Below are 27,840 nucleotides of genomic sequence, written 5' to 3' on the forward strand. Positions count from 1 at the left end.
TCAGGGTTGTTTTGATTTGCATTTCCCTGATAACTAAGGATGCTGAACATTTTTTAGGTGATTCTCAGCCATTCAATATTCCTCAGTTGAGAATTCTTTGTTTAAATTTTTTAAATAAAGGTATTTGGTTTTCTAGAGTCGAACTTCTTGAGTTCTTTGTGTATATTGAATATTGGTCCTCTATCAGATGCAGGATTGGTAAAGATCTTTTCNCAATCTGTTGGTTGCCTTTTTGTCTTATTGACAGTGTCCTTTGCCTTACAGAAGCTTTGCAATTTTTTGAGGTCCCACTTGTTAATTCTTGATCTTAAAATACAAGCCATTGCTGTTCTGTTCAGGAATTTTTCCCCTGTGCCCATATCTTCAAAGCTCTTCCCCACTTTCTCCTCTATAAGTCTCAGTGTCTCTGATTTTATTTGGAGGTCCTTGATCTACTTATACTTGAGCTTTATATAAGGAGATAAGAATGGATCAATTTGCATTCTTCTACATGCTAACTGCCAGTTGTGCCAGCACCATTTGTTGAAAATGCTTTCTTTTTTTCACTAGATGGTTTTAGCTTCTTTTTCAAAGATCAGTATGGGTTCATTTCTGGGTCTTCAATTCTATTTCATTGATCTACCTGTCTGTCGCTGTACCAGAACCATGCAGTTTTTAATCACAATTGCTCTGTAGTACAGCTTGAGGTCAGGCATGGTGATTCCCCGAAAGGTTCTTTTACTGTTGAGAACAGTTTTTGCTATCCTAGGTTTTTTGTGATTCCAGATGAATTTGCAAATTGCCCTTTCTAACTCTATAAACAATTGAGCTGGAATTTTGATAGTGATTGCATTCAATCTATAGATTGCTTTCAGCAAGAAGGCCATTTATACTATATTAATCTTGCCAATCCATAAGCATGGGAGATCTTTCCATCTTCTGAGATCTTCTTCAGTTTCTTTCTTCAGAGACTTGAAGTTCTTATCATATAGATTTTTCACTTGCTTGAACTCACACTAAGGTTTAGGAGTTCTCTGGTGAAATTTTTGGGGTCACTTATATATACTATCATATTATCTGCAAATAGTGATATTTTGACTTCTTCCTTTCCAATTTGTATCCCTTTGATCTCCTTTTGTTGTCTAATTGTTCTGCCTAGGACTTCAAGTACTATATTGAATAGGTAGGTAGAGAGTGGAAAGCCTTGTCTAGTCCCTAATTTAGCCTTGTCTTATGGGATTGCTTCAAGTTTCTCTTCATTTAGTTTGATGTTGGCTACTGGTTTGCTGTATATTGCTTTTATTATGTTTAGGTATGGGTCTTGAATTCCTGATCTTTCCAAGACTTTTATCAGGAACGAGTTTTGGATTTTGTCAAATGGTTTCTCGGCATCTAATGAGATGATCATGTGTTTTTTGTTTTTGTTTTTGTCTTTGAGTTTGTTTATAAAGTGGATTGCATGTGATTTTTAAAGTTTTATATTGGGCTGGAAAGATGGCTCAACAGTTAAAAGCACTGACTCCTTTTCCAGAGGTCTTGAGTTCAGTTCCCAGCAACCATATGGTGGCTCACAACCATCTGTAACAGGATTCCAAGTCCTCTTCTGGTGTGTCTTTAAAGAGTGACAGTGTACTTACATACATAAAATAAATAAATCATTAAAAAAAGTTTATATTGATTGTCATATCATATTTAAAAGATGGTGAAAATGCCCCCCAAAAGTAATAGTTTATATGATTAAATTGTTTCTGCAGTAATGATAATTTACTGTATGTGACCCCATTATATTTGACCATGATGAATAAATTTCATGGTTTGTTTTCAATGCCAGCTCAGCAGAATGAAGCTTTCATTTTTAAACACTAACACAGTGTTTTAACTACAATGACTCGGAAGTTTCTCTTATTTGATGTTAACAGAACAACTATATGAAAATCTTATTTGTTATAACACAATTTATGGTTTTACTGAAAGATGAGAAAAACAAATCTACAGAAACTACATAGTAACTTATGAACCCAAGAAGGTCATTATTTTATTACCCATTCAAATATCACCACCTCATTGAATGCCAAGGCATACTCAAAGGTGATGGAATTTAGAAACATTCAGTGTTTCTGCCAACTTTCACTCACATTACAACCAGTCTTGGATGTGGCTTTGCTCATCTGGTTATAAGGATACTTTTATCCACAGTTCTCCCACAAGCTTTCCTTGCCTTGATGCTTATGGAGGAGACAAGGGAACAACTCCCTAGAAAGGCTAATACAGTTCTCAAAGTATCAAAGTATCTACCCTCCTTTCGTTACCCCATGCTTCTTTCTAGCCTAGGCCCTTGGTCACCAGCTTTGGATTCCTTCCATCTCTTCCCACAAGAATCCCTCTGCCTTTAACATTCAGTGTCATATCATCATTTAAGGTGGTTGCCAGATTTCTAAACATAGCATTACAGCAGGTCACTGAAAAGCTCTTTCTCTTACCTTTAGCCTTGATAACAGTATTGTCTTCTAGAGGATGTTTAACTTGACCTTCAAAGGGCAATACTGTGTGTGATTGTGTGTGTGTGTGTGTGTGTGTGTGTGTACATATGTATGTACTTGTTACTTTAAATTATAATTCCCACCACCACCATCTTTGTTGCAGAATACTCATTATTTTCTTCATTCTGGTGATCTTTTCAAATATGGCTGTAATTTCTTGCTCTCTGTCCCTTATGCTTATTTTTTACATGACTACTATACAGCTGAAAATAACAAGGCAGCTAGTAATATATTCTACTCCACCATTTCTTCCTCCCTCCCTCCTTCCCTCTCTTTCCTCCCACCATTTCATCCCATGTCTTGTTTCCATCTGATACCACCTAATTGTGCATCAATTCCATCAGCCTACAGTCACCTTGTCAACATCTTTATCAGCCATACTCCCAGCCTTATGACATACCACCACAGTTAAATGGGGAAATACAAACGAACTGATCTACCCTGGGTCCATCTGTGTTATGTCATACATGGCTAACCTGATAATCCTTTGGTCCAGATATGTTGAATATGCATACTAATTGACAAAGAAAACCAGTGACTGAGCAAGGGCATCACTCATTCCAACTCCATCCCTAATGATGTCTTCCCACTGTGCCCACTCTCTACACCTCCCTCCATCATTTGACTGTTTCTATCGCTTCCTAAGCTGCCACTACAAATCATTTAAACAGGATATAGGGGAGAGTGGTAACATACAAATCTCGATTGCCTTTAATCAAGTCTGAGCCATTTTCTTGATTAATGATTGATGTATGAAGGTCCAGTCTACTCAGGGCAATGCCACCCCTAGCAGGTAGGACTTGGGTTTAAAAGAAAGCAAACTGAGCAAGCCATGTGAAGCCAGCAACATTCCTCCATAGCCTCTACTTAAGCTCCCACCTCAGCTTCTCTCAAGAGATTGTAATCTGAGACACAAATAAGCCAAATCCTTCTTTCCTCACCAAATTACCTTGGTCATAGTGCTTTATTACAGCAACAGAAAGCAAACAAAGACAAACTGCACCTCCTAGTTTACATCTGAACATAACTGGATCCCTTCTATTTGAGTTTTGGGGTTTTGTAAGAATTGTTTGCTGGCCACTGTGTATCCCTATCTACCCGACTCCTGCAAACAGTGTAAGATCCACTTCCTCTCCAGGAGCCAGCTCTAGCCATAGCAACCTTTGATGTTCAAACACAGCTCAAAAATGTAGATCCTTAACAGACACCAGCATCCACTCCATCCAAATGTGCTTTTCTAAAATTGTTCTCAAAGTTCTCAAAGTTTTGGCTTGTTCAAAGTAAGTTATATATTAGCAGTTATATTGTGGGCCTTTTCCTTAATGTCTTCAAGATAAATAAATCAATCATTAAAAATAATAAGAATAAAGTTTTAAAAATTCTGTTACTTATTCAGTCAGCCAATTAATTCACAAATGTTTGTTAACTATTCTCATACATTCAAGATTTATAAAGTTAGGACCCTGTGCTCATAATTTATTCGGCAAATGCTTTTGAACCCCCTAATCTACTACATCCTGGAGAATTAAAAAGCAAAAGCATTCTTAATTTTGAAAGCATTTAGTCTCTGCTAATAGAAAATCTACAGACATTCTGAATGAGAGCCATATGCACGGGTTTCATATGGTCTTTGGGTGCCTATATAGTACAGCACCTGCACATGCCAACTTGGCACCTGGCACAAATGAGTGACCAGCAGAGGGAAGTTGTCCGAGAGGCTCAGGAAGACCAGATACAAGGCTGCTTATGGCAGACCATGAGAATCTGTATGTAGCTGCCAGAACTAGTAAAGATACGGATAGAAACAAGAGATAGACAAGATGGAGGGATGAAAGGTTATACACGCTGAGAAATGACACCGCACTGTCCACCAACACAAGTGCATTAGCATGAAGATGGGCTAAAATGCCTTTGTCATCACTGGAAGAGAAACAGCTGGGGGAACACGAGCCTCAGGTACAGAGTTTGTACATTTTTTGGTTTTTTAGTCACAAAATTCAAGTGTGAACTGTAAAAGGGTCGGAAAAAAAAACTAGAACCCCACCAACAACAAACCTTGATTGTGATGCTGGGAAGGGGGCTCCCCGGGGCAAAGTGCATGCTGTGTGAGCATGATGTGTGGAGGTCAGAGTCAGTCCCAGAGCCTCAAAACCAAGCATGGGACCACAAGTCTTAGCGCCAAAGAGGCAGAAACAAAAGGGATGCCTCGGGGTTGATGGCTTGTCAGACTGGTCAATCACTGAGCTCCAGGTTCAGTGAAAGATTCTGTCTCAAAACACAAGGCAGAGAACAATGGAAGAAGGCACTGAACTTCAAGCATGCAGATGTACCTACACATGTGTATACACTACCTACCCAAAACCTGAAGCATGCAGATGTGCCTACACGCACATGCACACATTACCCTCCACACACAGTAAAATAAAATGATCTGAATTTTCTACTTCTTCCCACAAACACTGATTTTTCACCCCAACCCTGTACTCCTACTGAAAGATGTATGCACGGTCGCTTTCGTATTCAGACACTGCCTCTTTGAGTATTTAACCATCAAAACTGACTTTAAGTTTCACAAGAGCACATCTTGTTCTGAACTGGCTGTACCCAAAAAAAGAAGAAGAAAAAAGTGACAAAGAACTCACACAGGCTGGCATTGTTGCCAGAAAGCACATCTGCCAAATTTGTTCTCGTCAAACCCAAGTCCTGGCCACTACAACAGCATTAAAAAGGGAGACAAACAGGAAAGGAGACAAAAAGAAAACCACGATCAAACAGGGACTTGGGCAAGCATGTCTCCCCACAGGAAACAGCGGGACCTGGGATGATGAGACCTGGGGAGATCAGAGCGAGTTCTGGTACTTTAAAGGGGAGCTAGAACCCTAGCTTTTATTTATACAGTTTAGGCATCTTTTTCTGTTTCTGCTATGAACTTATATATAAATACAATGTATGTATTTATAGATACATACTGCTTTCCCTTTTTAATATTCCAAACAGATAAAAATGTGTTCTTTTCACCACATAATAGTACGGTATCCGATTTAAAAATATCTTTAAACTTTTCTCAGAATCTGGGGACTAGGGAGATAGCTCATCCGGGGAGATTCCCTGTAAGTATGAGTTCAATAATGTGGGAATGAGCCAGTGCTCAGGCTCCAGAAGCCACATCAAACCCAGCTGTAAGGAGACATACTCCTAATCCCAGCGTTGGGGGCTGGGGGGCTGGGGACAGGTGAATCTCAAGTATGAATCTTGGGTTTGCTGGCGGAAATGTTACTTTTCGCTTTGTTCTTTTCTATCTACGAAAAAAGCCATTTGAATTGCCCCAGCCCCAGTTTCAGCCCGTAAAGAATGTTGCTCTGGGGACACAGAGTAAGAATTCACCTCTTGTCACAGTGCCAACCTGCTTATAAGAGTCTGCAGAGATCACAAGACATAGAAGTTTGGGAACCATGGTATTGGTGCAAACCCTCCATTTTCTAACAACAACAAAAGCACATGGCAAGTATAACCTGAAGGCTCCACAGCATCAGGAAGTTGCTAGAAGGTTTCCTCAATCACACAAATATCAAAGCCTTTGGTCATTTAGCAATATTTAGTAAGCAGCCACTGTGTAGGAGCCACTATAGAGGAGTTTTGATCTAGAGCTTATGGTAGCTACTGGTGCTTGAAGCATTATAAAGCCTTGGTTTCAGGGACTAGAGAGAATACAACATACCCTGCTCAGTTCATAGTGCCCACTGAGGTCGCTCGCAATCACTTGTAACTTCAGCGGCAGGAAATCTAATATCCTTTTCTGGTCTCCACATGCACCTGCAGTAAATAAAGTGTGCATGCTAGCACATGTACGTGTACACACACACACACACACACACACACACACACACACACACACACACGACACTTTAAAATAAAATAACCTACCTTTTTCAGGTTTTCTTTGGCTGGCATTGCCTTTACACTGACTCCCAGGGGGTCTACAACAGGTCTGTGCCAAAGGTGATGACCCTTCCCAACTGTTTTTTTTTGTTTTGTTTTGTTTTGTTTTGTTTTGTTTTGTTGATACTCAAAAAGAGGCAAGAAATACAAACTAAGGAAGTCCCAAATAACGAGGCCATCCAGGAATAACTCACTTAATCTAATGTCTCTATGCAGAGTTTTCCGGGAAGCCCCCTCCCTTCCATTTCCCTGTAAGAGAGAGGGCTCAATATAATTCAGATCCACTTTTCACATATACTACAACCTAATCTCCCAAGAGGCAAGGGGTTCCACAGCTAAGAAGGTAAGAGCAGAAACTTAAGGCTTATAATCCCACGACTGATTTTGATCCAACAAACTAAGTCCTCTGAGAGAACACTCAGGAGAATGTATTTTGAACAGTCTCTTAAAAAAAAAAAAAAAAAAAACGCTTCTAGTACAACAAGTTGGGCCTGGTCCAGTGACCAATCCTGCAGATCCTAAGATGGAATCAAGGGATGGGGTGCTGGGCTATGACGAGACAAGGTAGCCTGCTCGGCCTTTCTGACTCTTAGACCATGCTTGTTAACTCTCAGAGGCACGTGAGGTCAGAGCCAGCCTGAATGAGCCAGATGTAGAAAAAGTCAGTTTTATTAACTCAGCAAGGGACCCAGCTTACCAAACCACAGGCGGAGAAGTATTAGGAGGTCACTGTCAATTGTGGGCAGAGGGAAGAGTGGAAAGAATCTGCTCCAGGGGATGGAACTGATTAACTGTGCGTCACTTCTGCAAACTGGAGTCATTTGCAACCGAGAGTGAACCAAGCTGCATGCCCCAGGCTACTATTTCAGCCACAAAAAGCTGAGAAGACTGTAGCGCTGGACCACAAGAAGACCTGGGCTTGATTTCCCCACCACCACCACTGTCCAGCCCTAAGACAGCTATTCCTGAACCCTAAAGTAGAATTTCCCCTATGCTGAGCTCAGCTGGCTCTTCTCCAACTCAAAGTAGGATAAAGAACTCTTGAAGTACAGCAGAGTCCCTGTGCTGGGGTATATAACATGGGTACACCCTTTCCTGTGCTGTAAACTGCTACAGAGGGCTAGCAATATCCATCACTATTATGTTTTAATACACCATATGGACTACAGGAATGTGTACTACCAATATATTGCCACAAATTGCCAAAGATAAATAAGTAAGAACTGGTCTGCTGAAGCATTTTTTTTTAACAATGAAGATTTTTATAAAAATAACCCAGATACTTACAGTAAAGGAATGTTTAAATCAAATCAACTGTTTTAAAATGAACTATACTATGACTCAGAGGTTAAAAGCTGCTCTTTCAGAGGGCCCAAGTTTGCTTCCTAACACCCAGGTCAAATGAATCAAACCACCTATAGCTACAGCTCTAGGGGATCTAATACCATATTCTGGCCTCTGCAGGTATCCGCATTCACATACTCACATAGACACACAGACACACACACACACACACACACAGATAGACTGACAGACACACACATACACACACAGACACACACACACACTCATAATTTAAAGCAACAACAGTAATCTAGGGGTTGGAGAGATGGCCCAATGGTTTAAGACGTACAGAGGATTCAGGTTCGATTACCAGCAACCACATGGCAGCTGTAACTCTAGTTCCAGAGAATGCCACCCATCCTTCTTGGCATCTGAGAGCACATGTACTCACATGCACATACACACAGACACAAGCATATACACACAGACACAAGCATATACACACAGACACAAGCATATACACAGACACAAACATATACACACAGACACAAGTATATACACACCCATACAGGCATATACACAGAGACACAAGCATATATACAGATACAAGCATATACACATAATTTAAAAATGAAATATTTTAAAAGGTGCACTTTAAAATTTTAAGAAGGAGGGGTTGGAGAAATGGTTTAGTGGTTAGGAGCACTATCCCCTCTTACAGAGGACTGGGGTCCAATTCCCAAAAATTACATGACAGTTCATAAGTATCTGCAACTCCAATTCCAGAGATCTAATAACCATCCCCACACAAACATACATACAGGCAAACCACCACTGCATGTTAAATAAATAAATAAAAATCTTAAGTAAATTTAAAGATGAGCCATCCCCATAGCAATACACAGCACCTTCACACGGTATATGAGATATTGTTTATAGATGCTTTTTCTTTTAGTGCTGGGTATCAAACTCTCACACCATCACAAATGTTAAGCCGGTGTTCTTTCACCAAGTTATATAACCCAGCTCCACCTTGTTTTATAAGAGCAAGGTTTTATACAATCCATATCATTTCTATGTGTGAGCACAGACATAATTGTGCATGTCAGCTGATTCTGTACATCCTAGCATACATATATAGTATTGTTTACAAATGCATAGAATAATCGGGAAAGAGACTATTGACAATGATAACCTACTGCCATGGGTTTGAAAGCTCAGAACTTACAGAATGAAAGAGAAACACCAGGGGGGTGGGGGTTGGCGACATTTTATGTTGTGTTGTTTGTAAAAGTCTCTCTACATAGCTAAGGCCAAGGCTAAGGCCAGCCTCAATCAACAGTCTCCCTGCCTCGACCTCTACTTACTCCTTTGAGTTGCTAGTTTTACCCCAGGTATTGATTACATATGATAATTTTTTAAAATACAGATTTTTCTGGGGGGAAACTTGATAAACAGCTATTAATAATACCTTTTTAGGATTATAATATAATCACATCATTCCTCTCCTTTCCTCCCTCCCATATTCCTCTCCTTGTTCTCTTTCAAATACATAGCCTCTATTTTTCATTCATTGTTGTTCCATGCATATATGCGTATACGTTTACTTTCCTAAATATAACCTGCTCAGTCTCTATAGTGCTACTCATATGTATGCTTTCTGAGACCTTCAGTCGTGGATAAGCAGTTGGTGTGCTCTGCTCTGGGGAAGAGCACTTCTCCCGCTCTCAGCATTCCAATACTCTTCCTGTAGGGCTGAGGCCCCACGCCCCCCCCCCCCCCCCGTGCACTTTGGAACGTCTGTTGTTGGCCTTGTTCACCTCGTTCACCTCACGTTACGCAGTCACACTGGTGAGACTTCATGGCTGTAGCTTCTGACATGGGAGACAAGTTTCCCAGCAAATCCTCTACTCTTTATCTACTGTGACCCCTCTACCCCCTCTCCTGCCATGTTCTCTGAGCCTTGGGTTTGGGGATGTTCTGTAAATTTAGACACTGATACTAGGCTCCACTACACTGCATATTTTGACTGGTTGTAGTTCTCTGTAACGGTATCCACCCACTGTAAAGACAAGTTGCTTTAATAAGGGATGATAGAAGATAATTCTTAAGAAAAGTAATGTTTCCAAAAATCCAATTGAGAAGATGAGGAATCATTTCGAAGCTCTCTTTCTGCCTGTTCTTCACAAAGCTAGCAGCTAGAGCAGGATTGAGGATGGCTCAGCAGAGAAGAGCACTGGCTGCTCCGCAAGTGGACCCAGGTCAGCACCCACAAAATACTCACAGTAGTCCTGGAGCTTCCGTTCAAAGGGATCTGGTGGGCACCAGACACACTTGTGATGTACGCACATCCATGTAGGCAAGACACTCGCACACATGAACTAAAAACAAATAAACAAATAAAAACAAACACCTGAACATTGACTCAAGAGAAGAAAAGATGTACCCCATCTCGTTTAGCTCCTTCCTCTTAGCAACCCTAAATCCACAGCACCCCTAAATGAAAGGTTCTTCAAATTTGCAGCTGATTTATTAAAACACAAGAAAACAATAAAATAAATTACTACAAAGCCCATCTGGCCACTAGAGGGAGAACGTTACACATAAAAGCACTTTTGGCAACCACCTTATAGAAGAATGTGGCGACAGGAGGAGGTGCAAATGTTGCTACCCACAAACATTGCTCAAAACTCAGAGACCACAAGCAATGACCACCGGGTTCGTCTTTGCCTTCCCTTATATGTCCCGAAGGGAAGGCCTTTGCTAATACGATTATACATGTGATTGTGATTCTGTGACGGTGGCTTTCTATCACTACCACTCAACTCTTTACAACTGTTCTAGAACAGAAGCAAAGGGCAGCTGGAAGCTGCCCCCAAACTATTTCTTAAGGAACAATGTTCCATTATGAGTCTAGCAGCGGAGGTAAGAGAATAGGAAAGGTCAGCCTTTTTTCACAAAGACCAGGGCACTTAGTCGTACACTTTTGCAGACGTTGAATGAGCACTGTGAACACATTCTTCCCCTTGTTCTTCAGAATGGATCTCAGACCCTTCCGTCAGCTTCATTCAGTTCATGCACTTGAACACAAATGAGCTGACGATGTATGCTGCGGTTGCCATCATTTCCTTCAAGATAACTCTTTCCCATATATCCACCCTTCTACTTCATCTCTAAGACAAAATCTTCCTTTCTTGGTTTTTGTTGTTGTTGTTGTTTTGGTTTGGTTTTGTGTGTGTGTGTGTGTGTGTGTGTGTGTGTGTTTTGTTTTTCAAGACAGGGTTTCTCTGTGTAGCCCTGGCTGTCCTGGAACTCACTCTGTAGACCAGGCTGGCATCAAACTCAGAAATCCTCCTCCCTCTGTCTCCCAAGAACTGGGATTAAAGGCATGCGCCACCCACCACTGCCTGGCTGACAAATTCTTTCTTGAGAGTCATCTAATCATTTGTAAAAATAAGTGGCAGGGAGGGGGAAGATGGGCTCAAAGTATGTCTTTCCAAAAATGCCATGGTCTTACCTCAGATGTCTCATTAACTCACTGGAGGGACTGAGATGTGGCAAAGCAGAGACATTCTGAGTTGGGACTGGATTTAAGGCAAGTCAAGGGTCTATGCATACATCACCTTATACTACCTTAACAGCCCAGCCTGGTTTCTATGTCATCTATACATACTTTTACTTGCTTTCCAAGCCTTAAATGGGATGATGAACTCAGTCAAAGTCATAGATCTAACAAGTGGTGGGACCAGATTTAAAATCATTGAATTCGACAGCCTGAAGCTCATGTTCTCAGCCACCTCCCACCTGCCTGGTTCTCCCTATGGACCTTTTGCTCGGCCTCATAATCTCTCAGACTCCATCCATGCTTCCTGTCACTGAAGGCACAATAAAGGTCACAGGTCCAATACCATAGCAGCAACAACAACAACAACAAAAAAAACAGTAAGTCCTGATCCTACCTCATCCCACAGCTGCCCCAGGGCACCTTGCAGACACTTAAGAGTCCTAGTTTCCTACATGCCCACTGGGAATAATGGCCCAAAACAACTAGCTCCTCCCACCACTCTGCTCCAGATCAAACTAGATCCTAGGCATTGAGCACTCCTGAGCACCTAGGGGTGCCTGAAATTGTTAGCTGGGAAGTCGAGTAATCACAAGCCATAGCACCAAGAAGTCAAACCTCAGCAGGGAAGAGAGAAGTGGGCGCTTCAGACAGCAAGAGCCTGGCCCCTCTCACCGGCTTTGTAATACAGCCATCTCCTAAAGAGAAGACATTAAGGATACACAGGGTCCCAGACCATTGTCCCCTCCAGTGAAGCCTTCCATGTTGAGGAACCTTACTTGACATGTACCGAATACATGTGGAACACTTGTGGAAGTCTGACATTAGACCGATTCCAGCTACAAGACTTGTCCATATACCAGATGATGTTTCAAAGGCTATGTGGAAGATGTGACATGCCATGGCAGTTTCTTGGAAGGTCATTTAAGCTGTTCTTAGAGTAATTTGTGCTCAGTTCTTGCTGGCCGTCTTCAGAGGGGTTGATGAAGGGTGGGTCATGTTCTTCAAAGACAAAGACAAGTCGGTACTGTGGGACCTGGCTTTTCTCCTAGAGAATTCACTCTCAAAGTTCTCACTCCTAGAAATGACAAAGAACTCAAAAGAAGCTATATACCATGAAGTCTCTCGAAAATTCTACAGTACACTCATGTGATACTAGGAATTTAATAATAATAATAATAATAATAATAATAGTAATAACAACAATTTAATAATGTTGAAAATACTGCTGACTCACTGACCCTGATGATGCTGGAGACGCTCAGAGCCCCAAACCATACCACATGAACTGCTGAGCTAGGAAAGCCCTGTACCCTGTGAGTCCTTTCTCCCAAACCCTAATTGTTCCCTTGAACACCATCTTAACCTTTAAATGTGGGAGCTGATGAAGTTAGAACAGAGATCCTGGACCTATAATCACAGCGAAAAGGATGCATTTAAGTCATGAGGCTGAACTGAACCAAACTCAAATCAGCTCAGAGAACAGTTCACCGGCTGACCAAGATCTCACCGACCAAGACGCTGCCCCTGCTTTCCTGCTCTTTGCTAAATTGCTACGCTCATGAGTAACTTCTCCTTTAATTGAGATGCTGGGGATCAAACTAAGGGCCTTGGACATGCCCAGTAAGCACTCTGCCAGTGAATTACAAGGCCAGCCCCACAAGAGGCACTTTCATTGAAAGGTAGGTTAGAGAGGATGAGCTTCGGAATTACAGACAACGGACAAAACCAGATCCAACTTTCCTTTTGTATATACACTTTGTGCAGCAGACAGACCACGTAGCACAGGAGGGATATGTGCCAAGTCAGGGATCTGGAATATAACTTGTTAATTAATGGGCATCTGAGTAACACTTTCATGTAGCCTTAGTCCAGTTTGCTCTTTGTTTATAGATAGAACTATAGCTGACCAGTCCTAACTGTACCTTTGCTTTGTCTTTTTTTTTTTTTTAAGATTTATTTATTTATGATGTGTAAGTACACTGTAGCTGTCTTCAGACACTTTTTCTGCTCGCTCCAGCCTCTCTCACTCCTGTCCTGCTCTGGTCCTGATCAGGCCCAAAGATTCATTTATTCATTATTTGTAAGTACACTGTAGCTGTCTTCAGAAACCCAGAGGAAGGCATCAGATCTCATTACGGGTGGTTGTGAGTCACCATGTGATTGCTGGGATTTGAACTCAGGACGTTTGGAAGAGCAGTCAGTGATCTTAACCACTGAGCCATCTCTCCAGCACTCTGCTTTGTTTTTTAGTGTGTGTGTGTGTGTGTGTGTGTGTGTGTGTGTGTACATGTATGAGCACACACAGGCCACAGCATTCCTGTGGAAGTCAGAGCACATTTAGCAGGAGCCAGTTCCCTTCTTTCACAATATGGATCCCAGGTATCAAACTTGGGTCATCACACTTAGCAGCAACTGACCTATCTTACTGAGCCCCTCCTCTGCTTTTAATAACAAATTTACAACAGAAATGAGGACCTAGGAAACCATGAAGTACACCATGCTAAACACTTGAGTTTGACATTCTCTCCTTGGTCCATAATCCCCATAGGTGGGCATTATCACTACATATATGTTACCTTGAGGAACAATGTTACCTGCCTAAAGGTGGCTCAGGGAAGTAGACAGGAACAGAGGGACATATCCACAATGGCTTCCTTCAACATGATGCTGAAGACAATTACTGAAGGAAGACACATTTTCAATTCAAGACACATTTTCCTGTGTCACTTAAAGAAAGATAAGATTTTATTTGGCAAGTGCAAAAAGGAAAAAGACTGTAGCATTTGAGAAAGCAAACAACAGGCATGAACAAACAGCAGGCCAACCTTTATCAGTGCATGAGGACAGCCTTGCCTCTTTTCCTCTGGCAGCTGGTTTCATTTTTCACCTAGGCTGAGTCCAAGCTTCGAACAGCACTTTGCTGAGGTGCCAAACCGACATGCTAGAAGTCACTCTGATAGCTTCCATTCCCCTCAGCAGATAAAGAACAGAGTTTGTCAAACAAGACCTAGATTCAGGCCAGGAGAGCAATTTTATCTGACCTCGTATTATTCTGAAATTCCAAAGACCCAATGAACCAGCCTTCTTGTGATGAAGGCTTTGGGGTCAATGACCATTTGGGGACAGGTCAGAATCTGAAGCTGGCCATATCGATCCCTTGGTTTAAGTTAAGCCCTTGAACTTTCAGAACTCAAGTAGGGCAAGTTTCAAAATCTAGCATTTCTTACTTCATAGCCTACCTAAATAACATCTGTAATGATTTTGCTTAATCAAAAAATTAATTAAACTCTGACTCTAATGTTCTAAACACAACAGTGGGAAAAGGCAGCTCTGGCTAGCTGCCAAGGTTTCATCCCAGGCTCTCGGAGTTAATAATTTCCATGGTGTTTTAAGCATGAGAAACACCAAAGGCCAGATTCTGTGGAACTAAGGTCTCTTCTAGGGACTTTGTATTACAAGAAGCAAATTTCAACCAATAAAAATGAAGCCATTGGTCGGGAACCTGACATTTGTGGTACTACCTGATATTAACTGGAAAACTTAGCGATGAATGCTGAAGGGAATGAAAATGTTCTGTCAGTGTGTCTACTGATCAACACAATTCTGGGAAATCATTCTAGGTGTGATGGGGTGGGGACGGAAGCATGGAGCTTTCCCAGAGACTTCTGGGTAAAATGAGGTCCCTAGGCAAGCTGCTGCCCTTTCTCTCTCACACACACTCCTTGTGTACTACTGCAGGATCAGTCATTCTTCCCATGTATATAGCACTCCATAAGGTGAATTTTCCACTGTGTGCATTTTATCCATTTTTTCAGATATGCGTGATTTTGTAATGTGTATAGTGCTTCACCTCCCTGTGTGTCTGGATCATGAGAATGCCTAGCATCCATAGGTATCAGAAGAAGGTACCAGATCCTCTGGAACTGGAGTTACAGGTGGCTGTGGGCAACCATGTAAGTACCAGGAACCAAACCTAGATCCTCAGGGTCAGAGGATGTGGAACTGTACTCCATCTTAGGCCACACAACAGGAGGGAAGCAAAGGGATCAGCAGGTACAGGTGCTTGCTACCAACTATGACTACCTGAGTTTGAGCACCAGGACCAGGGCACAGGACCTCCATGTGTGTTGTAGCACATAGACACAAAAGCATAAAATGTGGTAAGAAATGTTATTTTAAACGCAAATATCTAGTTCTTCCCTAGCGTTGGGCAATTTAGCAGTTCCAGCCTGATCTTTCAGCCTCTTTAGAAGGGGCCTCACTTACACACAGCCTGCTCCACCTAGGACATTTCCAGTGTTGTTGTTTTGTGTGCATCCCCCACCCCCACCCCCATTCCCTCCACACTTCTATTTCCTGATAGCTAGCCTACTGGTTAGTCCTTTTGTGTTAGGATAACTGTCCATGGAAAGGAGGAGGAAAAGGTGTACATATAGCATCATTTCAAAATGAAAAAAAAAAATCAATTAAATACAAGTCTCTCTATCATGCCTCTTATAAAATTCCTACAGTTTTGGGACAGAAAGCAAGTGATGTTTGCTTCCAAAATATCCCCTGTTCTATGACAGCTATAGATTAAACTGCATGAAAAAAAATCTAAGTGCTACTGGAAAACTGAAGATAAAGATGATTTCTTTAGTAAAGCTCATCACCAGAGAGTGAGAACGATGGGATTCCCATGGCTGAAGGCCATTATTCTATTTTATGTCAACATTCAGTTATCAGGGAAGACATGGAAACAGAAGTGACCCACTCTGACACTATTTTGGAACCATTCACCACGCCTGTGCCCTAATCAACACATCCTGAAATAAATGGTACCTTTCATTGCAGTCTTTTCCTGAAGAGCAATAATGGGCAACTGAAATGTTTTGTCCAAAAGAGGTGGGAGCCTGGAAGAAAAAAAAATCTGCATTGCTACAGAGTTGTGTTCTGTTTAAACCATAGGCTGAGCCATGTGAAGTTTGCAACCAATTTGCAATTCAATATTCTACAAGAAGGAAGTGCCACTCTTGGTTGCCACCCCCATCTCCTGCCACCTCTGGGTCCCTTCTAATCATGTTTTCTAAGGCCTTGGGAAAGACAAAATGCCCACTTCTAGTATGTACAACATGCCCTTAAAATAAAGCATGATTATCAGGAATTGGAGGCTAAAACAGACTGAAAAACACACCCCAAATTCCTTCTATGTTTCAATGGAGACAAGGAACAAAAACTGTTAGAAAGCAACCCAAAATAAGGGCAACTGAAGGAGAAAATAGATAATAAACAAACTGGTTTTCCATGCTGGACCTAGTCCCCCTGACAATCTGTCTGCCAAAATATTTATTTAATGCAAAATGGCTAAGTGATTAACAAGCAGTAAGTACAGGGCCAGAAGCTGTGTTGGGCTCTGTAGGAGTTGCAGCGAATTTTGAAATAAGCACAAACTTCCTTTCAATACAAGAGAAAATCTTATCAATCAATTTAGGAAGACCTTCAGAAGATAAAAATAAAACAACTAAAAGTCCTTTGGAGGTGCCTTTCCTTAATACAAGGAGTGGTTTAGTTAGAAGCTTAGGAAACTGTTACATTTCCTGCTATGTTAAGCTCTTCTGGCAGCAGAAAACGCAGTTAAGAAACTACAAAGACACTGCTTCATAAAAAAAAAAACAGTTGAGGAGGAGTCTAGTCCCTGGATCCAAGTTTGACTTTTGATGGAAATGGTCTCCTTTAAGGGCTTCCATCCTAAAGGGAGAGAGAGGGTCAGGGGATAGAGAGACAAGAGACTGAAGAGCTATAACTCTAGTTATAGATGGCAGTTTAGGTCCTGGTTTCCTTAAGACACCTATTTTACAAGTGCTGCTGTGAGAGTTTCCTAAATAGTTTGCCTCTATCTGAAGGGTGTGTGTGTGTGTGTGTGTGTGTGTGTGTGTGTGTGTGTCCATGTGCCTGTGTGAAGCTGTATGCATGCTTATATGTATGTGTCTGGGTGTGGATATATGCAGTTTTGTAGGAAATAAAAACCTTTAGTATTAATGGTTTGATTGTCCTACCCAGGCGCATGTGTTGAACAGTTAGCCCCCAGCTGGTGGTTCTATTTGTGAAAAATTGCAGAAATTTTTACAGGTGGGACTTAGCTGAAGGAATTAGGTCAGTAGAGGTGTCCCTGCAATCTCTTTCTGCTTCCAGTCCCCCATGATGTAAGTGGTCTCCTCTTCCACATGCTTCTGCCACCATGGTGAACCTCATGACATGCCCAGCATGAGCAGGTCCAAGGACAAGACAGGCAAGTGACATATGCAGAGTCACATTTATGGTACTGAAATACAAAACTGTAACTGTTACATTCTGTCTACCTGCTCATACGTCAGTGTGTAATATTAGGAGACTATGTTGTAGTAACCGACATATGTGGTTCTTAAACCCTAGAACATGCTAGGAGCTGCTAAAAATGAAGTTCTAAGAACTGCCCAAAACCACTCAAGGATGTTTATGATACCTAACATTAATTAACAGTGAAAGAGACCCATATATATGCACTATAATGTAATGATGTAAAACAAACAGGTAGTGTGTGCACTCACTCACAGGTGGGAGCTAGTAAGTAAAAACAAAAGCTGTGGAGAACTGGTGACGTTAAAAATAAAAACCTGATTTCCTACATAAGCTGTTTGTTTGTTATTTCTGAGTGGGATTAATCATCACATAGAAGTTTTTAGAGAAAAGGTTTATATTCACAAAGTGGTCACAAATGTGTCTAGATATACAAGCAGCGTGACTACTTTATAAAGAAGTTGTACGCAGACACAGCCACTTGTCAGACTTGGTGGTACATGACAGTAGCCCTAGTACTTAGGAGACTGAGGCTGGACAAAAAGTTCAAAGTCAGCCTAGTGAATTTCAGATGGACCTAAGCTACAGACCCCTCAAAAACAAAACGAGGGCTGGGACGACGATTCTGAGACTAAGGGTGCTTGCTACCAAACCTGAGGACTTGAGTTTCATTCCTGGGACTCACGGTGGTGGAAAAAGACAGATTCCCATGAGTTGTCTTCCAACCTTTGTGCATGCACAAATACACATGTGCTCACATACAAATATACTTTTTAAAGTAAACCAGTAACAGTAGCAACCCAGTGTTGACTGGTCACTTCCGGATGTTACCTGAGATTGTGAGCAACTAACATAAAGATGAACTTTGCTAAAATGTGGCTCAGGGGCTCAGGACGCTGGAAACCTGGGTGGGTGCTAGCAACAGCAATCGAGTTGAAAGCCTTTGCTCCACAGTGCTTTCCAGGCTTTGGAAGCATCTGTTCACCAAGGCAATGCCCTTGACTCTGTATCATGGATTGTGGCCAGAAGTAGCAAGGCTGTAACAGAGTTCCTGGCAGAACGGCCTTGCTCTAGAGAATAAAAACTGCTACAAACTACCAACATATCAAAGTTATCAACTAGCTTCTTTCTAGAGAACAAAACCCAGGAGCATTACAAAATGATGGGTTTGGAGAGAAGCACAAAGGAGGGAATGAGAAAGAGAGTCCCAGCAAGGAATGAAGAAGTGAAGTCTGACTCAAGAGGCACTAGTTTATTTGACACAGTACATGATTCAAAGCATCTGATGTCTCGAAATCCACCAGACTTCTCGCATCTCTCTGGTATGATATATCAGACACCCTGAATGGAGTCTGTTCGAAGTCCTGGTTCTTTTTCTCCCATGTGGTCCCAATATAAGCTTATCCCCGACTGGCTTACAAAGAACTGCGACTCAGGCTATAGTTATTTTATTTGGCTTTGACAATTACTGGGAGGTAACCCCTAATCTACTTTTCTAACTGCTGGCCTGGTTGCCTCACAGTGGTGTTCCCAGATACTTGCAGTTTCTCCTGGCCACGTGCTTATGGTCCATCTTCTTCATGGCATTTCCTCCGATCTTCTTCTTCCTTCTTCTCTCCTTGATCTCTCCTCTCTCTCTCTCCATACCCAACCAAGTAACTCAAATCCCACCTATCTCTAATCCCTCCAGTAATTGGCTGTAGCCAATTTTATTTAACCAATAGTTTTAAATTAAGGAACAAGGTTTGCACAACAAAAGCTTATAAATGTGAGAATTCACTCACAGGCCTAGACCTTCAGGTACAGGATTTAGCATTACAATATAATACATACCATCAACACCCAAAGACCTAGAATTAAATGGTTTCCCTAATTAGTACATATTTCACATTCTTTGAAGGCTTGGGGGGCAAAGGGGAAACAAGGCTTCAAACTATCCCTCTGAGCCAAAGGCACTTAATGTCAAAAGAAAAAGGACAGTAGAGTCACTCCACAGGCATTCCTGTGTGTTCAGAACTCCAAACTTGAGTGTCCCCTCGCTGTCCCAATGGGATTTGTCACAACAATGTAAAAGACACTGATTTCCTTGAAAGAACAAAGTGCAGTATGAATATAAAAGACAAACCCCACCCTTTTCTGAAAATAATATGTAAGATAACTCTTACCTTATATGATTAGTATTACTCAAGATTCACACATGGCAAAAAAAATAGCTAAAAAATAATCTGTCATAAATTCTCACTATGCAATCACAATCCACTCTGTTAGTTCAAACAGAATCTGCTAGTTCGAATAGAGTTGGAAAGAGCCTCAAAGATCACGTCGCCCATCCCTCATTTCATGAGGAGACAGAGGTCCAGGCAGGCAAGGTGCTGGACTCCAGGGTCTGACCCTGTGGCAGAGCCTGGCCAGGACCTCATGGTTCTCGGCTCTCTCCTCTTCAAAAGGCTTTCAAAGAAAAACATGGCGATGATCCCCAAAGATACACCACACAATAAAGCACAAGTGCTGACACTGGCCAGCCATTTGGTCACGCGAGACAGTTCCTTTGGCCACTGGGTGGACATGGAATCCTCCTCAAATGGGAATACTTTACACGAGATCAGTTCAGATTTCCGGGGGAGGCCAGTAAGAAACACCTTCTTGAATCTGGAAAAGCTCCTCTTGGCTGTCAGTCTGCAGTGGGCAGGTGGTCAGCTGCACATCGGAATCCCAGGTTGGATGCAGAGCTATCTGGTGTGTTCTGGCTTCGAGCTGCACAGCGGTACCTATAGCAATAGGACTATAACAGATAACATGCCATAAGAGATCCTGGAACCCTTGGCTTAAGGTTTAGGTTAGATATACAGCTTCACAAAAATACCTGGTACAGAGAACTCAGAGCTACCTGAAGGAAGAGCTGCCCCTGAACTGCCTTCTTAAGATACTCTGTGTGATGTACGCTTGGCAAAAGGCAGCATATTCAAGAGTCAGCTAGCCAGTATCTTTTCCCTTAGAAATAGCACCTACATATGGCAGAAAGGCCACCACCACTTATAACACCCAAAAAAATATCAGTAACCTTCCATGGTTATCCATGTGATTATCTAGTCAGCAGGCTACTATAAAGTAAGAATCATGTTTGTGTGTACGTGTGTATGTGTGTGTGTGTGTGTGTGTGTGTGTGTGTGTGTGCATGTAGTATGATCTAACCTAAATAATCATATGCTAAAAAAAACAAACTAAAAGACCCATGAGATTATAGCATGCACACTTGCAATCATTATCCTTTAATGCACAGCTTCTATTTTTGGCATATTATATCAATTTTTAACATTATAAGAAGAGATATAGCATGGCAGTGGTGGCGCATGTCTTTAATTCCAGCACTTGGGAGGCAGAGGCAGGAGGATTTCTGGGTTGGAGATCAGCCTGGTCTACAGAGGGAGTTCCAGGACAGCCAGGGCTACAAAGAGAAACCCTGTCTCGAAAAACAAACAAACAAACAAAGAATAGATATAAATGGCAACAAAAAGATTAATAACAGAACCAAATATCATGGGATATATATTAAACATACTGGCAAAAAAAAAAGTCATCATAGGAACTTAAAATATATGAAAACCTGTTGGAAAATCACTTTCTTCCCAATACCTCAGAATTTTAAATCACAGTAATAATAAAACTATGCGTGGTGGAGTTTCGCTTACTTCATTCTAATTGTGAAAGAGCAGAGAATAAACGCTCACACAAACGGGCACTGCTTTCCAAGAACATATTCAGCATGGTAACAGGCACTCTTGTCTGCTATTTTGATTGTAAAAGCCCAGGCAAATGGAACAAGTTACAGAAGGTGACACGGGTATTAAAGGAAGCAGGATTCCACTCTGAACAAACTGTAGTGTGCTTCCTTTCTTATCAAGTCTAGACTTCTGGTACAAAGGGTACCGTCCATTTCATGTCTTCTTTCCTCGCACTAACACACAGCCTACTCACATACATTCACACAAATATACAGGACATGTATCTGTGGACTATTGGCATGGCATTTTGAAAGCTGCAAGATTCCAAAATAACCATGCATGGAACTCTTGCGAGGGTCATTCTCCAGTTCAAAATAGCATGAAATAAAAAGAGATTAGTCATCCTGGAAGCCATGAGTGTAAGCCAAGAGTCAGCCCATTGAACCCACTGCTGCCAGCTGGGAAAAGACGCTTCAAAAGGAATCATAGACAAGTTGGGAACTCACACAAGAGATAATTTGTGGGAAGGGAAAAAAAATAGGTCAGCGTGCAAGACTTTTTTTTTAATCCCCATTATTTCTTTTCTCTCACAAAAAGTCAGATGCTTTTAATCTCCATAAAAATTATCTCTGAGGCTGACATGGAAATTCTCTGGTGCATTTTTCCCACAGGGGGAAAAAAAGGAAGACATAATGTTCTATCTTCTATAGATAATAAAACAATAGCAACCAGTTTTCCTTGTGGAGAGTGATGAACAGAATGTATTCCCAACTCTCAGGTAGACAGACAGAAGATGAAGTTTGAATGTGCTTGCAATAATAAGGTGATGCCTCTGCATCTGCGTGATCAGCATCAACAGAAGCTTTCCAATGTCTGACAGGAACTGTGTGAGGAGACACAGCAGAATCATCAGCACAGGTACCAGACTGCTGAGAAATGACAGGACGCCCCTATTTCTGGACTCAAACTCTGATAGCTCGAAGCCTCTAGGAAACTACACACATGCAGTGAATTCTACCCTGCAGCCAAGGTCAAGCTCAGGGGTGGGGATGGAGCACACTGAAGACTCTAGCAGTCTTATCCCACAAAGGGGCCACACACCATGAAAACAACCAAGCGCCCATCTCCTGACTGCATACACCAGGAGAACATGCCCAGGTCTAGGTGTGGTCCTGGCCTGGCTTACTGGAGGCCACAGACAGATGAGAAAACAATGAGTATGCATCAAAAATTTACCAGCAGCCTTGAGCTAAGCTAGTCATTAGGGTCACTTGCAGAATGTCAATGTCTCTAGGAAGGCCTAGGCGATGCACACATGTTTATGGCAATGGTTCTCAGAATGAACTTGTGATGATTAATGCTGTCCATTTGATAGGATCTAGAATCACCAAAGAATAACATTTGCCCAGGCCTATGAGGGATTATTTTGATCAGATTAACTAATGTGGGAAGACCCAACCTAAACATCGGTGGAATCGTTCCCTATGTTATAGTTATAGACCTCATAAAAAGAAGAAAGCTACCTGGACCTGTGTTTGTTCCTCTCTGATTCCTGACTGTGGATACAATGTGATCAGCTACCTCAAGCTATAAGCACTATGACTTCCCTGTCATGATAGACTACGGTGGCACTGTTGGCCAAAATAAATATTTTTTTTCATAAGCTTCTTTTAAGTCATTTATTCTGTCTGTGTGCTGCATACTGCAGTGATGCAATGACAGTCATCAGTCCTGGCATATACTTCCTTCCGCCCACCGAGTCTTCTCACTGGCCCTCAGGTTGCCTTAACCAGGGTATTTTATCACAGCAACAAGATAAGTAACTAATCCACAGGGAACAGATGGACATACAGACATATAGACAAATGGAAAGAGGGGGAGAGAGGAAGAGAGAGAAAGGGGAAGGGGGGAGAGACAGACCAACAGACAGACTGAAGAGGTTGTCCAAATACCCATCCTAAGCTACACCCAGACATCTGCTTTCTGGTGCTTTTGTGGTACTCAGGTACACTTCTAACACGCTTTCCATACCTGCCCAGCCCCTGGGGTACACTTTGAATATCAGCAATTTCTAAAGGAGGATGGCAGGCAGATTGCGGGGCTAAAGAGTGGTATCAGAAGCACAAAAAGGGCAAAAATTAGGCAAAACAACAGCCGGATTCTACACAGCCTGATCACATCACAGCAAGGTTCTACTAAATATATGCGTGCTTGTAGTATGTCAGCTGCAATTTCAGGCCCGAGGAGAGGGATGCAATCAGAGCGGACAGACAAGGGACCTGTTATCAGGGGGAGGGAGGAGTCAGGCTGCAAACTGACTAAGCATTCAACACTGCTCCCAGCAGTGGCCAGCTCTGAAGAAAGGAAAAGTGGGGAGGGATGACTGTAAGCAACAGTGGCTGCTTTTTAGAGGGTGGGTTGGAAAAGACTCTCTGAGAAGGAGCTGAGATGCCCAAAGAAAGGGAAACTGGAATTCCAGAGAAAATCAGCAAAAGATGGTTAATATAAAAAGCAAGCTATGTCCACAGAGAAATAACCAGAGTCACACCACCATGTCCACTGTCCAAGGAGGCTGAGCTCAGTACAAGTGAAAATTGTGATAAACATTTTGCTAATCTTTTGACCAGCAAGGAAAAAAACCCATTCTCAGTGGTTATTTTACCTTAGGCAGAGCCTTCCAGAATCTGTCCTCACTGATAAAATAAAGCAGTCCATAAAAGTGTGCAAGAACACGTCTCGGTGTCGAGGCTGAGCTCACTGTTAGACATGTGCCTACCATGAGCAATCCTCAGCACCACAAAAATGGAAACTACCAAAACACAGCCCTCCAAAGAAACCAACAAAACAGCGCTGCAGAGCAAGCAGTGCAAATGTTTTGCTTTGGGGACACACACTCTGTCACTGAGCCTTGTCTTCATGGAAACGAGCATCACTGTCCAGCTTAGATCAGGCCTCTGAGATTCTGGGTTGTCTGCAGGGAAGATGACACCTCTTCCGGCTTCCAGCTGTGGGCACACACGAGCTAGCTGGATGGCAAGGAACAGGCTATGTGCTTGCTGGCTGAGGCACAGCTGGAGGGCAGCTCTGAGGCTAAGGCACGGCCCTGCAGTGCTCCTTGCCTGGATTATTCTGTATGTTGCAAGCACCAGGCTGCAGCAGCGCTGGCAACCTTATAGTGCCTGCTCAGAACAGTGTGGATGGGATTCTGCATCTATAACACAAGAGACTAGAAAAGGATTGGTGATATACAAATGTGTTATTATGATCCTAACTGAATACCTAGAGTATAATACAAAATAATTCAATTTTGAAAAATAGTTTATTAAAGTATATAAAACTCATGGCAGAATACCATCTAATAGTTTTCTCCAAGACATATATCTAATTTTCATTGTCATCTTTCTTATTTTATTTCTTTTCTAAATTTTATGCAATGAAATTGTTTTGTTTGTATACCAAAACACTTTCAAGAAAATCAGCAACCACAAAAGGTTTTACTACTGGGTCACAGCAGTGCCTGAGGCCTTCCATTAACCAAACAACTATGAAAATCTGAATCCAAAAAAGAAAGCCTCACCACACACATGGTGAGGAGATGGGGACATCACTTGGTGGTAGAGCACTTTCCCAGGTGTTAGAGCACTTTCCTGTGCACGCGCACACATACACACACACACACACACACACACACAGAGAGAGAGAGAGAGAGAGAGAGAGANNAGAGAGAGAGAGAGAGAGAGAGAGAGAGAGAGAGAGAGAGAGAGAGAGAGAGAGCGCTCAGGCCCAGCACTTGCAAAGAGTCAATTCATGCTACTATCATTCTACTTACACACATCCATTCACTCAGAAAATATGTATTAATAAGTAGTTCTCTTAAACTTCAATAATGGGTCACTAATGAGACACAATTAAAGAGCAAATGTCCTGGTTATGAATGTTCTGGTTGTTATATATTTATATATTTCTACCTCTATTTTCAGCATGAAAAGTGGTTCTTAAAGGAAGTTAGGTCTTTGGGTGGCTGGAAAATGGGTCATTCTATTAATTAAGAACAGGAGTAGAAGGAGGGACCTATTTCAACCTGATTTCATCAAAATGGCTAATTACTTTGTAAGTAATCTCAGTATCTGTGCTAAGGATGTGCTCTTGGCTCAGGAAACAATCCATTTAAGATAATGACCTACAACCCTGGAGGCCTTCAACTCAAGTGGGACAGAAATATGGTTTCCATGAGAGGAAAAATGTTTCTCAGATAAAGGGTTATTTTTAAGGCACTTGTATCTCATATTGAACCATTCCAGGGAAGCCGGTACCAGAACCTAGGACTTACCATTGCTCTTTCAAATGTCACTAGACCAACGCCTTTGTCATTCTGGTACAAGGGTAACACTGACAGTGAATTGGAATGAAGATCCTACATTGGAATGTTAGGTATCAAATGAACAACACCAAAACCTAGTCTGTACTTGAGTACTTTTTATGTGAGCTGCTCCATCAATTTAACATATACTGCCTCTGCACATTCGTTCAATAACCCTATGAGAAAGATATAAATAAAATAGCATGTACATTACACACATGAGGAAAAACCAAGGCTGAGAGATATTAACGGTGTGCCTAAGGCCACCCATGTGAGCAGCAGATCAGGGAATGACAGATAGCCTTTGTTCGTAACTGGCTGCTGTACCACGTCAAAGCCTCTCGTGTGTCCCTAGCTCCTTCCTGGAGCTTAGACAGACTGCTAAAAACTAGGAACGAGGGGTCTGGAGAGATGGCTCAGCGGTTACGAGCATTTATTCCCAGAGAACCCAGGTTTGACTCTGGGGACCCAGGTTTGATTCCGAGAACCCACATGGTGGCTCACAACTATTAGTAACTCTAGAGCCAGGAGATCCAATGATCTCGTCTTGCCTCCATGGCACTGAGAATACAAGTGGTATGCAGACATACATGCAGCTACAACACCATATATACACACACATAAACACACACACATATACACACATACATACACACAAGATCTTCTTAATAAAAATCACTTTTTTAAAAACTAGACATGATTATTGGAGTTTACTTTAACAATGCAAAGTGAACTTGATTTATGACCAAAAGTCTATCACCTTCTACTCAGAGAATTTTACATATTAATATAGGGCTGGAGAGATGGTTCAGTGGTTAAGGATATTGGTTGCTTTCCTAAGGGAGCTGGGTTCAATTCCCAGAACCTACATGGCAGCTCATCACTCTCTATAACTCTGAGGGTATTCAACACACAAGTTGTACACAGACGTATATGCAGATAAATTACTCATATATATAAAATAAAGGTAAATATTTAAAAAATTAATTTAGAACATTCTTTATATTTCAAAACTTAATTATAACATTCATTCTTTTTATTTATTTCTGGAATTGCAATTTTTCTCTGGAAAAATTCTAATTCCATCCAGTTTTGTCATTCTATTGTTCACAAGATGTATTCTACAGGTTGACTAGGAAAAGTTAATCGTTAACATGGCTCTACATCAGCCATTCATTAAAATAGGGTCACAGATAACAAGTCTAAGGAGAGAAAAATAAAGTGATACAAACACCTTAATCCAAAAAAGACAAAGAATAAAAAAGAACAGATAAAGCAAAGGGAAAAAACAAAACCTCAAGAGACCCAATTCAAGCCCAATAATATTAATAGTTTCATTTAATAAAATTGGTTTAAATAATGAATGAAAATGCAGAGATTGAAATAATAAGTTCAAAATTTCATATAAAAGATTTGATTCTTTAAAAGACAGAATTACCAGAGTGTACCCAAATAGAAACAGATAATCTACAAAGCCAAGCATCTATTAAACAAGAAAACTTTATTCCACATACTTTGAGTGTATCCCTGAAAGCTATGACGGGGTGAGGCCTACCCTTATGCTGTTTAGAGGCGAGGGCTGTGGGGGAGGTGACTGGGATTAGATAAAGTCATTTGGGTAGAGTCACTATGCTTGAATCTTAATGACTTTATAGAAAGAGGAAGAACAATCATAATGAATGTGCACACACAAAACACCACACACACACACACACACACACACACACACACACCATTACTTCCCATATGATGCCTTAGAAAAAACTAAGAACCCAGCATGAATATAAGCACCATATGATGTCCTCAACTTTGGAGCCTTAAAAACATAAGTCAAAATAAGTCAGTCTCTCTCTCTCTCTCTCTCTCTCTCTCTCTCTCTCTCTCTCTCTCTAGATTTATTCTATTTTTATTTATATGAGTATACTGTAGCTATCTTCAGACACACACCAGAAGAGTGATCGAACCCCATTACCCATTACAGATGGTTGTGAGCCATCATGTGGTTGCTGGGAATTGAACTCAGGTCCTCTAGAAGAGCAGTCAATGCTCTTAATCACTGAGCCTTCTCTACAGTCCCTGTCTGTCTCTGTCTCTGTCTCTGTCTCTGTCTCTCTCTCTCTCTCTCTCTCTCTCTCT

General features: G+C 41.6%; 1 protein-coding gene across 1 annotated transcript in view; it reads right to left on the reverse strand.

The window, feature by feature from the left end:
- Positions 1-18,863: 18,863 nt before the first annotated feature.
- The window catches only part of Sumf1 (sulfatase modifying factor 1), a 78,170-nt gene continuing 69,193 nt past the window's right edge, over positions 18,864-27,840 (reverse strand). Inside the window, exon 9 of the mRNA XM_021190554.1 lies at positions 18,864-20,404. Coding sequence (XP_021046213.1) covers positions 20,294-20,404 — 111 coding nt within the window. The 3' untranslated portion in view covers positions 18,864-20,293. The remainder of the gene's footprint in view (positions 20,405-27,840) is intronic.

The sequence above is a fragment of the Mus pahari genome, chromosome 2 (assembly GCF_900095145.1).
Source record: "Mus pahari chromosome 2, PAHARI_EIJ_v1.1, whole genome shotgun sequence".
Classification (NCBI taxonomy): Eukaryota; Metazoa; Chordata; class Mammalia; order Rodentia; family Muridae; genus Mus; species Mus pahari.